The following is a 14164-nucleotide window of genomic DNA, read 5'->3' on the forward strand; positions in this document are numbered from 1 at the left end:
TAGTCAGAGGACATAAACTATATACTGAGGTGACCAAGATAACTTTTAACCAGTCTGATTTGAACATATTGGTTAGGAAGCCAGTTTTTTAAATATTAAATAGCATTGACCTTTTAAAAATTCTCTGGTTGAAGTGCAATAAATATGTGACTACATTATCGTGTAAGCAATTTGCTTTCATCATGTCTTTTGAAACTTCCAATGAAATCGTGAAAGCCTTATTTACAGTGTGTCTTACAATCTCTAAGTCTGACTCATTTGCTGAAACTGTGAAGAACTTTTAAAATATTGTCCTGTGGCAACTAGGTAGAAAGTAATAACAAAAAGTTGGTTCAAGATGTAGCTATAGTTGATCCACTAAGTAAAAAGGGACTATACTATAATTAAATTCAACATTATTGTGGGAGGGATTTTACCAAAAGTCAGCATTGTGTCACTAACCTTAAAAAAATTTTTTTTTAAAGAGGTAGTGAGTCAAAAAGCCCCTTGTATCTAAAGTGAGAAGATCATGCTCTATATGCAGGCTGCTTTAGGCACTGATATATACAGCAAATATAGGTGCCTGCAAAATAAAATGTAAGCAGGAAGGCAAGAGAAAACAGCATAAATAGGAAGTATCAGAGGGGTAGCCATGTTAGTCTGGATCTGTAAAAGCAGCAAAGAGTCTTGTGGCACCTTATAGACTAACAGACGTTTTGGAGCATGAGCTTTCGTGGGTGAATACCCACTTCATCAGATGCATGTAGTGGATATTTCCAGGGGCAGGTATATATAAGCAAGCAAGAAGCAGGCTAGAGATAAGGAGGTTAGTTCAATCAGGGAGGATGAGGCCCTCTTCTAGCAGCTGAGGTGTGAAAACCAAGAGAGGAGAAACTGGTTTTGTAGTTGGCAAGCCATTCACAGTCTTTGTTTAATCCTGAGCTGATGGTGTCAAATTTGCAGATGAACTGAAGCTCAGCAGTTTCTCTTTGAAGTCTGGTCCTGAAGTTTTTTTGCTTTTACATAAATAGGAAGGTTCTAGAGATTATTTAAACTAAACAGATACCTTTGAAAAATGGGAAAATTGTCCAATTTAATTCATTAGATAGGAACATACAAATAATAACTATAATAATAAATATTATGTGAAACGGACATTAGAAGGGCTAAGAGAGAATTCGAAGTGCAAAAAGCCAAAGCTATAAAAACAAATAAATTATTTAAGAATATCAGAAGTAGAAAGTGATTCTTGGAATTCTACACTAATGAGCCTCAGCAGAAAAACTGGTAGAAATGATCATGAAAAATCACATATGTTAACATGATAGTACAAACCACCACAGCTTCTGTCAAGGAAAGTCACCTCTCTCTAGTCTGAGTATTTCATTGTCAGTACAATAGTAGATGAAGGAATACAGGTTTACATGATTTGACTTATAAAAATCCTTTGAGAAAGTTTCTCACTTCACAGTGTTGTCCAAGATTTTCAAAAGTGATTATTGATTTTCCAGTGTCCAATTTGATGTGTCTTAAAGAGGTCTGATTTTTAATAAAATCCTGGGAGCACTAAACTTCTGAACATTGTTCCCTTACCATGTCTCAAAGTGCACCCCAGAAATCATGAGACTTTTGAAAATCTTAGTAATTATTTGTATTTCAGATGTGCCAAAGTCCTCATTGAGAGCCCTGTGGTGCCAGGTGCTGCGTACACTTAGGAGAAAACTAACTGCTACAAGGAGTTTACAGTCTAATCTGGAGCTCTCAAGGAAAGGAAGTAGTCAAAGAGTGGGAGTTAAGCACTATGATGGATTGGAAACTGGTTTATAGGCAGAAAACGTGGCATCAGGTTCCCTGAGTGGGGTGGTGGAAGGCCTAGGAGGCAGTGCGCCCAGCGGCTGGAAGACGGGATAGTAGGAGTGGGAGGAGCCGGTATGGTGGGCGCAGTGAACGCCTCCGGCCCCAGCGCTTTTTAGGCTTAGCCTATGCGCCGCCACACTGGCCCCTGGCGGCCGGAGTGCGACTCTGCAACGGGGACTCATTCGCACGCGCCTGACCGAGGCGATTGCGCGTGGGCCGGGCGTTCGTTGGGATAACGGACCCACCTGCCGCCCTGAGGGGAACATGGTGAGCTCGTCAGGCCGGGGCAGGGAGGAGCCTCTCTCCAGTTGGGTGAGGGGAGGCGCAGGGAACGGAGACCCTCCATCGGGGGTGGGGACCAAGGGCAGGTGTTTGCGGGGAGAAAGTTTCGTAGTCAGGGGTTCGGGGAGCTGGGCGAGCTTCTCTCTCCCGGCGTGGGGCGCAGCGGGAATACCAGGCAGGGAGCAGGTCTCGGGAAAGGTCACAGAAGAGAGCGGGGAAACGCCGCAGAAATGGCGGGGCCGGGGCGAGCCTCCGTGTGGCTGGGACTGCCGAAGACGGTCTGCGCTGCCTGTCCTGGTGGGGTCCCCCCGTCCGTCGCGGGTACGCGGGGCCCGGCAGGGAGGCAGTTGCAGAAGAGCGCGAGCCCGCTGAAGCTTGAGGGACACGGACTGTCGCCGCTCGTGTGTGAGCCTGGCTAGCTCGCTGGCGTCAATTGTCAGGGGCAGGGTAAACGTGGCGTCGCTCTGCGCAGTCCCGGAAACCCGCCCGGAAAGCGCTGGCATTTTAGAATTGTAATTTGTTAATCTAGAGGAGACTTTCCTTCAAGACAGTCAGTGAGTCAACTTGGGTCAACTCTTGACTTTGTTCAGTTAACCTGGAAGTCCAAAGTAGCTTACTTAGGGCCTGTAAAAGGGGGATGGGTGGGGGAGATGGAGACTGGGCTCCTTTAAAACAGTGGTGGCCAAGCCTTTTTCAAAGTAGTGATTATTTATTGTGGCTATAAAGCACCTTTTACAAGTTAATGGTCCTTTACAATTCATCAAAAACTGTAGATGCCTTGTAATTGCTCAAACAGAATTTTAGCCACCCATCATCCAGATGTACCCTAGACACTGGCCTGATCTTCATACAGTAATAATTCTTAAAGGAACTTTGTGAAATTGTTGTAAGTTTGTGAACACTCCTATAGCTATTTAAAGTTGGTTGAAGTTTGTTTAGCTTGCTTCTCTAACTAAATTGATATAAGTCTGAGTTTGGAGAGTTAGGGCCTAAGCATGTCAACATAAAATTTGTGTTGGTTTATCTAAAATGGTGCAAGTCTGTGTGTTGACAAATCCATGCATTCACAAAAGTCTTTTTTCTTTGAGTGGAAACAATTCACAGACTAATCCCTTCAGAATGTTAGGAAGTAGGTTGAATTTTGCTCTCCTGAAGGAGCATTTTCTCTAGATGAGTACTTGACCGTCATCTGTTCACTTAGTATTGACCTGATGCTTACCTACTGGTGAATAATTTTACTATCATTTTAAGGAGATACTCACATTACCGAATGCTCATAGGCTAGAACTTTGTGAAAGAAAATATTTAGCAAAGACTTAAGCATGTTCTGAAGTGCTCTGCTAAATTGCGACCATATATTCTGTCTTTATATTATTATAGGTGACTGGTGTTCTGTACATTCCCACAGAAAGAATTGGAACTGGGAACTGTTTTTTGAGATGGTTCTAAACTTAAAGGTTATACCTAAAATGACCACGCTGTCTGAATGTAGCTCACTCCTGTTGATTAGCAGGAGGATCCCTTGCACTTCTTATGTGCCTGCCTCCTAGCCTTTCAAATACAGAATGTATAGAGGTCATTATTTTTTCATGCACAATATAGTTGTTTGGTTGTGTTACAGGAAACGCAGTGTATAAAATCCCCAAATTAGAGAAATGCCTCTTATGTGTAAAATGAAACAAGTGGCCCTGGATGGTTCATAGGACTGGTAATAGAGCCATCTAAACATAGCTTAACAATAAACAAACAATAACTTATGGATTTATTGAAGCTGGAGCCCTAGTGCTGCAGGGATGAAGTTGTGGAGATCACATAAAATCACTGAATCTCTGACCAACTGCATAGTCTTACCTATCACCAATGCATAGCATTTTAATCCTTTAAAGAGGCACTGTAAATGACTGACATCTGAGGACTTGTCTACACTTAAAATGCTGCAGTGGCGTAGGTGCACTGCTGTAGTGCTTCCATAAATACACTGCCTGCCTTGAGAGGCAGTAGCTATGTTGATGGGAGAAGCCCTTCTACTGACATAGTGCTGTGTACGCCAGCTGATGTAAGTTTGCAGTGTAGACCAATGCTGAAGATGAAGGAACTGCACATAGTATGAGACGTTTTTCCTCTGATTATGTATCTTTCTCTGGTGTAAAAAAATGTCAGATTGGTTGAGGAAGAAAAATCTGCTTTTCACTGACCTTTTGGTATGTAGGTCTTAACACAGCATGATGCATAGAATTTGCAGCCTGGATCTATGCAGTGTGCTAGCCATATTGGGCCAAATTCTAATCTCAGTTTTCTAGGTGTTAATCCCACAACTCCCTGTGAAATTAGTGGGAGGTGAGACCCTGAACAGCCTCCCCAGATCATATATTGTCATTGTTCCTGCAGAGACTGTATTTATGGGGCTGTAGTTTTGAGGTATTTGAGGTGGGGAGAAGTAGAGGAGAGGCTTGTCTGTGAAATGTAGAGAAGTGGCTGTACTCTAGTATGAAGTTAGACAATTTAAGGGAGACTTGCTGTTACTCCAAAATGAAAGGGATTTGTGCTATTATGTACCTGAGTTTAATGGCTTAATTTACAGTATTTGTTTTTATGGTTTAAAAAGGAGAATGGTTGATTTGTTTGTCTGAAGAAATTTAGGCTTGTTATTTAGGGCTGGATTTAGTAAAAAATGTTTTCAGACTCAACCTTGAAGCAATGCATATGATGCTCATGATGTATACAAAATGTGGCTATTATTTATACATTTTATCATAGAACTGATATTTTTCCCTTACATATTTCTGCAATAATTTTTATTCTAATCTTACTGCTACCAAATGATTATTAGTGGATTAAATGTGTGCTCTTTTGTCTTAGAGAAATGACTAACATAGTAGAAAACAGTTTAATTGCTTCATATTTCTTACAGGCAAAGTATATACATCTTTCAGTAAAAGGCCTGAAAACCACTCAAAACTGTTTTTATGTTGCCGTTTTGAAAGTGGACTATCAGTTCCAACTCCTTAATAAATAAATGCAAAACCTTATGATTGACTTCTAATTTTAAGCCCTGGACTCAGATAATATATGCATTCCTTGTATATGTAATAGGACAACTCATTATGGTACCATAATAGAGGCATAATCACAGTTTGGTGATTCACATCTGGTAACTGTTTTTCATCCTTAGGACCAAAGATACCTAACCCAGATGGATGAGCAGAGCACCTTGCCCAAAACAAAACTGGTGTCTCGTCTCCAGTTGGGACCAGAGAATACAGAAATACCACATATGGTTGAAGGAAGGTATATTATGCATGAACAAGCTGTCAACATTGAGGAAAACAGCAGCTCACTGGTGAGAGATCAGTGTTTTCCTTTTTAAAATGGGATAAATGCTTATGATGTTAATATTGTATTAACTATAATCACATTACATTAAAGGACTGACTTAAGGATATTTACACTTAATTTTAAGTAGAATGTTAAGTAGAATTAGCTGTTAGCTAAGACAGCATATAAGTGGTAGTTACACACCATCATACAGGGCTAAATTCAACCCTGGTGAGTGGGTGTGTGTGCAGCGGGATAGTGGTGGGTTTTTTTTGTTTTGTTTTTTAAGTGAAAAGGAAAAAAAGTCTTGGCTTTTCCATTGCAAAGAGAGACATCATGTGTTCTGGGTTATGGTTAACAACAAAGTCTCTTTCCTTCCTGGAATGCTATATTTATTTGGCCTGTAAGAGAACAAGACCAACAAAAATCTCTCTACCTAGGCTCTGAAGCAGAATTGTCACATTCCAGAAAGCAAAAGATTTTTTTTTTCTCTTAAAAATCCAGAACAGATGAATACTCATCTCAGCTGTTTGGGCAAGAAACTTTTCTGTAGTCTCAGGTTTGTGTCTATTACTTTCTAGGTTATGTTTTGTTGGATTAATTGGCATGGTGAAAAGGGCACCTCTGCCAAGAAACCTGACTTCTTAACTGTTGCTAGGCCTAACCGTAGCACTGCAATAGAGATGAGAACTAGCTGTGTGTGGGCTGGTTTGGCCTTGTTCTTCCCCTGAACCCCAGAGGCTTTGCAACAGATGTATAGGTTTTTACTAGCCCACTTCTGTCCCAGGGGTTCTCAACCAGGGTTCCATGTACCTTTGGGGGTATTCAGAGGCCTTCCAGGGAGTACATCAGTTTATCTAGATAGTTGCCTAGTTTTACAACAGGATACATAAAAAACACTAGCGAAGTCAGTACAAACTAAAATTACATATACAATGATTTGTTTACATTGCTCTAAGTACAATCTTTATATTCCAATTGATTTATTTTAAAATTACTTTCTAATTTTTACCATATAAGCAATTTTTGAGTAATAGTGTGCTGTGACACTTCTGTATTTTTCTTTGATTTTATAAGCAAGTAGTTGTTAAGTAAGATGAAACTTAGGGTATGCAAGACAAGTTAGACTCTTGAAAGGGGCACAGTAGTCTGGAAAGTTTGAGAACCACTGCCATAAATAGTCCTTACCTTAATCCAGACACATGGTAACCCTAAGTATCACAGACATGTCCAGATTTTTGAGTTTTAAATAGCCATCTGGGAGAACTTTGTAAAAATCTAAAAAGGTCCGGGATTTCCCTCTCAATGCAGAGTGCAGCACGGCTGACAGAGAGGCCGGTCCGGATTGAGTCACTCGCATCGGGGCCTCCAGCAGCCCAGAGCCCCTCACCCGCAGCCTCAGCACACCACGCTGGCAGCGCTGTGGGAGGGGGGCGGTGCTGTGCGCTCCACGGAGTGGGATGTGGTAGCATGTCTGTCTCTATGTGGAGCCAGACACACTGGTCTGAGCGGCATGGTAAGGGGGTTGGAGAAGGGGTCGTGGGTCCTGGGGGGCAGTCAAGGGACAGGGAGCGGGGGGGGTTGGATGGGTCGGGGGTTCGGGGGGGGGGCCTGTCAGGGGCAGGGGTGTGGAGAGGGGTCGAGACAGTCAGGGACAGGGAGACAGAGGCTTAGATAGGGGATGGGGCAGTTAGGGGCAGGGGTCCCGGAGGGGGCGATCAGGGGACAAGGAGCACGGGGGTTTGGATGGGTTGGAGGTTCTGTGGGGGGCAGTCAGGGGGTGGGAAATGGGAGGGAGTGGATAGGGGGTGGGGCTACCCCCCCAATAGTGTGTCCCTTTTTTTTAAAAGTTCAAATATGGTAACCCTACCTTACTATATGTTCAAGAATGTCATAAACCATAAGCGATTAAAACAAACGGGATGAGGGAAAATATATTAGCATTTTTTGTGCAAATCATTTGTATTTATTTGTATATGTAATTTATCCAAGTAGAATTACCTAGGGAGGTGGTGGAATCTCCATCCTTTAGAGGTTTTTAAGGCCTGGTTTGGCAAAGCCCTGGCTAGGATGATATAGGTGGGGTTGGTCCTGTTTTGAGCAGGGAGTTGGACCAGATGACCTCCTGAGGTCTCTTCCAACCCTTATCTTCTATGATTCTGTTTTTTCTAATATCAAAACCCTTTTGGCTGTGTGGTCTAGTGGCTAGGGCACTGGACTGGGACTCAGGGGAGCTGGTTTGGGGGGAGGGATAGCTCAATGGTTTGTGCATTGGACTGCTAAACCCAGGGTTGAGAGTTCAGTCCTTGAGGGGGCCACATAGGGAGCTTTGCTGCTGACCCCCCGCAGGGGATTCCCGCTGCTGCCGTGTTCATGGCGCTGCTGCTGCTGGGGTCCCAGTGGCTGTCCCCACACCCAGGGGTCCCAGCAGCTGGGGGTCCCCACTGCTGCCACACCCTGGACTCTGCTGTTACCAGTGTCCCAACAGCTGGCCCTGTGCCTGGGATCCCACCAGTGGAACTGAAACTGAACAGAATGCTTTGGAGAGATTTACATTGTTTAATAATTAGTTTTGCACAATATTCTACAATATGTTTTAATGCTGTGCTCTGAAAAATGATGAGAAATAATGAAAAGAACTGCATTTGTCAAACAAATTACATTTTATTTTGAATTATTCTGTCCCCTTTTGTCTTTGTTCACTTACACAGTAATTTATAAATTCCACTCATTCACATTGGATCCCCTAGCCATTAGTGTGAGGCAGCGAGGTTCTACTATATGATATTTGAATCATAGGGCCATATTTTGTCCTGACTTTACTCTCTGTGCAACTCTTTGATTTTAATGATTTCACTGGGTTGCCTGTTAGCCAGATTTCTTTGCAAAATATTTTGTTCTCAGTGGTAAGTTCAAAGTCATTTATTCCTGTCTTTGGAGGATGGAAAAGAGAAGGGAAAGAAAACCTTTATGTTCTGTATGAAAATAAGGGAACATAAGTGTTATTAATAAACGTATTTGAATGTTTTGTATAAATCTATTTATGATTTAATTCAATCATTCACTGGAATATTCTTTACAAAAGTTTTCATACACTTAAACGCCTTTTAATCTTACCTTCGAAAAAGTTTTCAGTGGAAGCAGAGTTACGCTATCAATTAGTACTTTTGAAAATCAGCTCTTCAGTTGTTTCCTCAGTTGACTTAAGAAATATTATTTGAGCATCGATTCAATATGTATTAAAATTAATGTATTTCTACTTTCTTTTCTTCCTCAGCCTTCTTCAGTAGAGAAGTATCCTACTGCACTCCGTACAGCAGTTTACAGAACAGGAACAGAAAGGAAACACAAAACAACAGTAAAGGAAGGAAAGATGGGCTTTGAATATGTGTATGTAAAATTTTATATTTTTTTCATTCTGTACTTCCTGTTTTGAATTTAAAGCTGAGATGACCCCCAGTAGAACTCCAGAATCTGAGAGAGAGCCTTTAGATTTGGTAAGTGTGTACTTCTACTATCCAGATATAAGCTTCACAGCTCAGGCCCAACTCTACTATAAAGGACCAGTATATGTCATTTACAGTGATGTAAATCCAAAGAAACTCCACTGAAGTCAGCAAAGTTATTCTGGATATACACTAGTGTAAAAGATTGCAATCTGACCCAAAGACTATCTGGGGAAGCAGAGAAAGAAGAATGCCTGTGGACATGTCTACGCTGCAAAAAAAACCTGTGCCAGAGAGTCTCAGAGCCTGGGTCAGATGGCTCGGGCTGTGGGGCTAAAATTAGCAGTATAGATGTTCAGGCTCGGGCTGGAGCCCAGGCTTCGAGACTCATCCCTTGTCCAAAAGCTTACACTGCAATTTCTTAGCTCCACGAGTCAAAGTCAGCTGACCCAGGCCAGCCACACCCGTGCCGCAGATCTCTTATTGCAGGTCTCTTAGACATACCTTGTGAGAAGGCAGTCCTTCACCCAATTCTGAGGACTGTTTAAAGCCTGGGCTGAGATTTATTTTTGTTATGTTTGTTTTTGCATATGATGACTTGCTTATGTTTATGGTTAAAATGATTTGCTCCTGATACAATGAGCTTGCTGTTTACTGCTGTATTATTTCCAATTTCACACAAAAGGGTAGGAAAACATTTTTCACACCGCTCTTAAAAACATCTTTACATTTATGCTGGTGTGCAGAAGAATATTTATATCAGTAGCAACAATTATTTAGCACTTGTGTTTCTGGGGGGTTTGGGGATCCACATGTAGATATACTGAAATTTCCCAGATTCTGCGCTTCATTAGGGTAGGGTGTTTTTGTGTGTGTGTGTGTGTGTGTGTGTGTGTGTGTGTCCCCGTAATGTTGGTGCAAATTGACATAGCCAGGCTTTGTCGGCTCATTTGAAGTATAGGCTGATCTGATGATATAGAGCAGGTCCTACAGCATCCCTTTTTGTGGGACAGTGCAAGGGCCATGGGTTGGGAAAAAGGAGCTGTAGTCAGAGCTTCCATGAACCCTGGCAATCTTCAGCTGCTATAACAGGAAATTGAATTCATTGGCAGCTAGTAATTTTAGAGTAGCTGTCAGGATATTGTGATTTATGCTGAGACGTGTCTATTGTTAGCTTTTGACTGAAGTGGTTGGCCAGTGTGTGGGACTCTGCAGGTTGTTTCCGCTAGGAGGAGAAACTGATGATCAGTTACATCTTTGATGTGACCCCGTTTGTTTATGAAGAATATATAAAGTCCTGTTTCCGAGAACAAAGGAGGAATCGAACAGGAGACAGGTGTTTTTGCTCATAGCTCAAAGCCCCTTTCAGTCAGACATAAAGTACACAGAAGCACACTCTAGGCTTTTTCTAAGGATCACAATCACAGTGCTTGTTTACACTCTGTCTGGAGCTTCCTTGTTGCCTTTTCTGTTTCTCTGATGTTTCTTCTCCCCTTGCGTCCCCCCCCCCATCTCCACCAAACAATACCCAGCAAAAACCCTCTGACCACATAGTTTTAAATCTTGAGCCACTTCATGTGTGCCTTTGTTTTGGGTCGTGAGGTCTGTTATAATAAGTGAGATGCAATATGTGGGATATATTAGCACCTTCGGCCTAGTCACTCTCCAACATTAAACAGTTTTAAACAAGGTTTGGGGTTTAGTATACAAAGACCTCATCTTACTTAGCACCATGGCAAACATGCTGTTAAAAATCCTTTTAACCTTTTATTAAAGATACAGAAAAGAAGAAAAAACAGTCAAAGCATTTGAAATGTAAAGTATTTAAGTCATTCATTTTAATAACATCCTTTCTTCTCATTCCCTTTAGCTCGAGAGTGTTTAAAGGAAAAACCTCCTTGTTTGATAATCTCTTAGATGGGATTAAAGATGGCAATAACTGTTCTTTTGTGGAAAAGAGAAGATGTTAGCTGGGATGGGCTGAAGGTGGTGTTGCTAAATTCAGTCTTATAAGATACAGTCTCCATGTTTGACAATCTGTTAGATGGTATTAAACAGGTAGTAACTGTTTTCCCAAGTTGCTTGGGATTCAGCTAGAGCTGCTATGGGTGTCATTGTCATCTGGCTTCCTCTCACTGGCCCTGTCTCATCAGGCATTTCTCAGGATCAGGATGATGAAGGTGATCCAGGTGATGGTGATACCGAAGCTCACGCCACTAGTCATCATCTGTTGTTTCAAGTGCTCTTCCTTATTTGCTCCCCAAAGTCTTTTTTTAAGGACCCAAAAAGGGAGTGATGAGAGGAGTAGCCCATTCCCTCATTATTTTGTTTACCAGTTAGGCCTAACATCTGACACACCAATTTTGGCTCATTAACTTCCAGCTCCACATCATCTATTTTTAACAAGTGTGATTTTTAACGTAGTCCTTGAATTATATCAACAAGTCCTTTTTTGTTTAGACTAATTCAATTTCATACCTTTTCCCATCAGCATTTTGTTATAGGTTTTTGTGACATGTTACAAACTTTCACTCATGTCTTACAATAAACTCATGATACTTACATATTTATGTCTGTCAGAAAGTTTTCATATCACCAACCCAAAATGTTTTACTTCCACTGATTTTTTTTTTTTTTGGGCTGCCTTCATGCAATTGGGAGAGGCCACATACAATGTGCCTGTTTAAAGTGTCTGTTGTTTCTGTGGAATATGCTGGTTGAGACAGACTCTGCCCATTTTGTTCTAATGGGAAATCATTACTGCCGCAACTTTCCCAGTCTCAATATCCACAGCTAAATTCTCAGTTTTGTGGCCACCACACTGAAATATTGTCCTTCTGATACCTCCTTAAATGGTCCTTGTGGGTAACTTTGGGTATAGTCCTGGGAAACAACTGTATCCTATGCATCACTTTACTTATTTAGATGAGTTCTGTAGTGGATCCCTCTGAAGATTTATTCAGCTTAGGGCTCCTACTCTTCTTCTTCCTAGAATTGTAAAAGCATACCAGATTCTCTTTTTTTAAAAATTCCTCATATAATCTTACATGTAGAACCTTTTCATCTTATCAGAGGCTATCCTCAAATTTTCTCTAGCAAAGATGTGTGGTTTTTTCATTTTGCATTGTGGGGTTTCTGTGTAGTCTAAAAAGTTCATATTTCTTTGTGCCTCTTCAGGAATGCCATCCATGAGATTTGCTCCGGTCCCTAGCTCATGCCCAAATACGAGGACTGCTGGGTTAGATTTTGTACTCTAATTGACTGTTGTATAAGCCATCAAATTAAATGGGATATGCAGGTTTCAGTCCCTTGGGTGCTGTTCTACAAAGGTAGCCAGCTGAACCACAAAAGTCCTATTGAACCGTTCTGTCATCCCACTAGATTGTGGGTGTGCGGGGTATGCCCCTCCTAGAGGACTGTTTTCTTTTGCATCCCTCACTGCTAGAGGATGATGCCCCCCACCCAGGGGCATTCCCGACTCCAAGATGTGCCTCACCTGTGTGGAGCTGATTCCTGTAATGGTGAGACACTCTCACTGTGTCTGGTCCCTGGGAGAGTCCCACAGAACTTGCCACAGCTAAAACTGCAGTCTGGGAGTAAAGGCACTCCAGTCTCCAGGGGACTCTGATGCTGACCCTGGATTGTCCCCGGAGCCTTTAACTTCAAAGAGGGTAGAATTGTGAAAACCTCCCCGGCAGATTCCCCCTGTAAAGGCGTGTAAAAAGAGTTCTGAGTCATTGGCCATCTAGAGGGGTTCCCCAGTGCGGTCACCTCAGTACTGACGGCACTGGAAGAACATGGGCTCCGAGTTGTTGGCCAGCCAGAGGGTTTCCCCGGTGCAGCCACTTCGGTACTGATGGCACCAGCAGCTCTGAAGCATGGTACTCAGAAGGGGGCCTCTGCTATGGGCTTAGGCAGTCTGGCTCTGAGGCAATGGTACTGCCCCCTAAGTAGAGCGACAAGTACCATACTATCTGTAAAAGAGCAGAACAGAGAGAACTTTTGACAAAACTCCCATCTAGGGAGTGCTCTGCACCTTCTCAACCATCGGTACTGACAACTTACCATAGATACTCCTCTGCGGTACTAAGTGAGTCCACAGTATCACATGAGCTCTGGTACCCTGGAGACCTGTGGTCCTGGTACCCAGGGAAAGACAATTACCGTACCATCTCTAAAAGAATGTCAGACAAAACTTTAGATACCGGGCATGACAAAATTCCCATCTAGGGAGTGCTCTGCACCTTCTCAACCATCAGTACTGACAAAGTACCATGCATACTCCTTCGCAGTACCGAGTGAGCGCAGGGTACCACATGAGCTCTGGTATTCTGGAGAATTGATGGTTGGGGAAGAACTGCAATTCCCATTACTTGGTACTGGGGCCCTGGTACCGAGCACATCCCAGCACCCAGAATCGTTCTTGGCACCAAGCTGTGTACCACCAATACCCCAGTCAGAGCCACCCTTACCCAGTGACAAGTTTGACAGTGGCCAGCAGAAGGGCATTGTGGCCCACTGTCAGTACAAAGATCCTCCTCAGTTCCATCGAGCCAACCCATGATTGTGGTACAGGCCCCTTGGTGTAACCCCATGCCCACCCCATGGCTGTATTGTGATCCTTGGGCAATGTACACATCCCACATATCACAGCCATCCAGTGTCTCTCTGAGAGAGTCCACCAGATGCTCTCCTACAGCCTGGCTGTCCAGAATCCATTAGCCAGGGGAGGAGGAAGATTTCAAAACAGGAAAGGCTCAAAGGGGAACCTACCTCTCCAGCAAACATCCCCTCATCTACACTAGATGAGACTGCAATCCCTCCCCCTGCCACATCACTAGGTGGTGATTTAAAAAACTTTTTGGATCTTACTAAGAGGGTGGCAGATAAGCTGCAGATTCCCCTACAGGAAGTGGCAGATAAACATAACAAGTTGGTGGATATTCTGCACACCACCTCCTCATCAAGAATTGCCCTCCTAATTAATGAGCGATTCTAGATTTTACCAAAGTAATCCGGCAGACACCAGCCTCCATCACGTCAACCAGCAAGAGAGCAAAAAAAAAAACCCCTTCATCCCTCCCAAAGAGGCAGACTTCCTGTTTCAACATCTGCAACTTCATAGTGGGTGTGGTTAATGCACAAAGCAAGCAACATCATGTAAAGTTGACCCCATACGATCAGGCTTGGGAGGAGTGCATATTTGTCGGTGACATTACAGTTTAGAATCGTGAATTACCACACGCTCATAGCCAAATATGATTTTATTAATTATGGGAAACTCA

At 42.8% G+C, this 14164-nt stretch overlaps 1 protein-coding gene across 17 annotated transcripts in view; it reads left to right on the forward strand.

The window, feature by feature from the left end:
• Positions 1–1766: 1766 nt before the first annotated feature.
• DNAH14 (dynein axonemal heavy chain 14) overlaps positions 1767–14164 on the forward strand; it is a 459746-nt gene continuing 447348 nt past the window's right edge. For 14 of the 17 annotated variants that reach the window (XR_005596106.1, XM_039529958.1, XM_039529963.1 and 11 more), the window contains exons 1-3: positions 1767–2103; positions 5291–5458; positions 8711–8823. Coding sequence is in view for 16 of the 17 variants with exons in the window: in XM_039529958.1 (XP_039385892.1) it covers positions 2101–2103; positions 5291–5458; positions 8711–8823 (284 nt within the window). In the remaining variant the exon portion in view is untranslated. The other 3 variants (XM_039529959.1, XM_039529960.1, XM_039529961.1) reach the window with 3 other exon arrangements.

This window comes from Mauremys reevesii, linkage group 3 (assembly GCF_016161935.1).
Source record: "Mauremys reevesii isolate NIE-2019 linkage group 3, ASM1616193v1, whole genome shotgun sequence".
NCBI classification, from domain to species: Eukaryota; Metazoa; Chordata; order Testudines; family Geoemydidae; genus Mauremys; species Mauremys reevesii.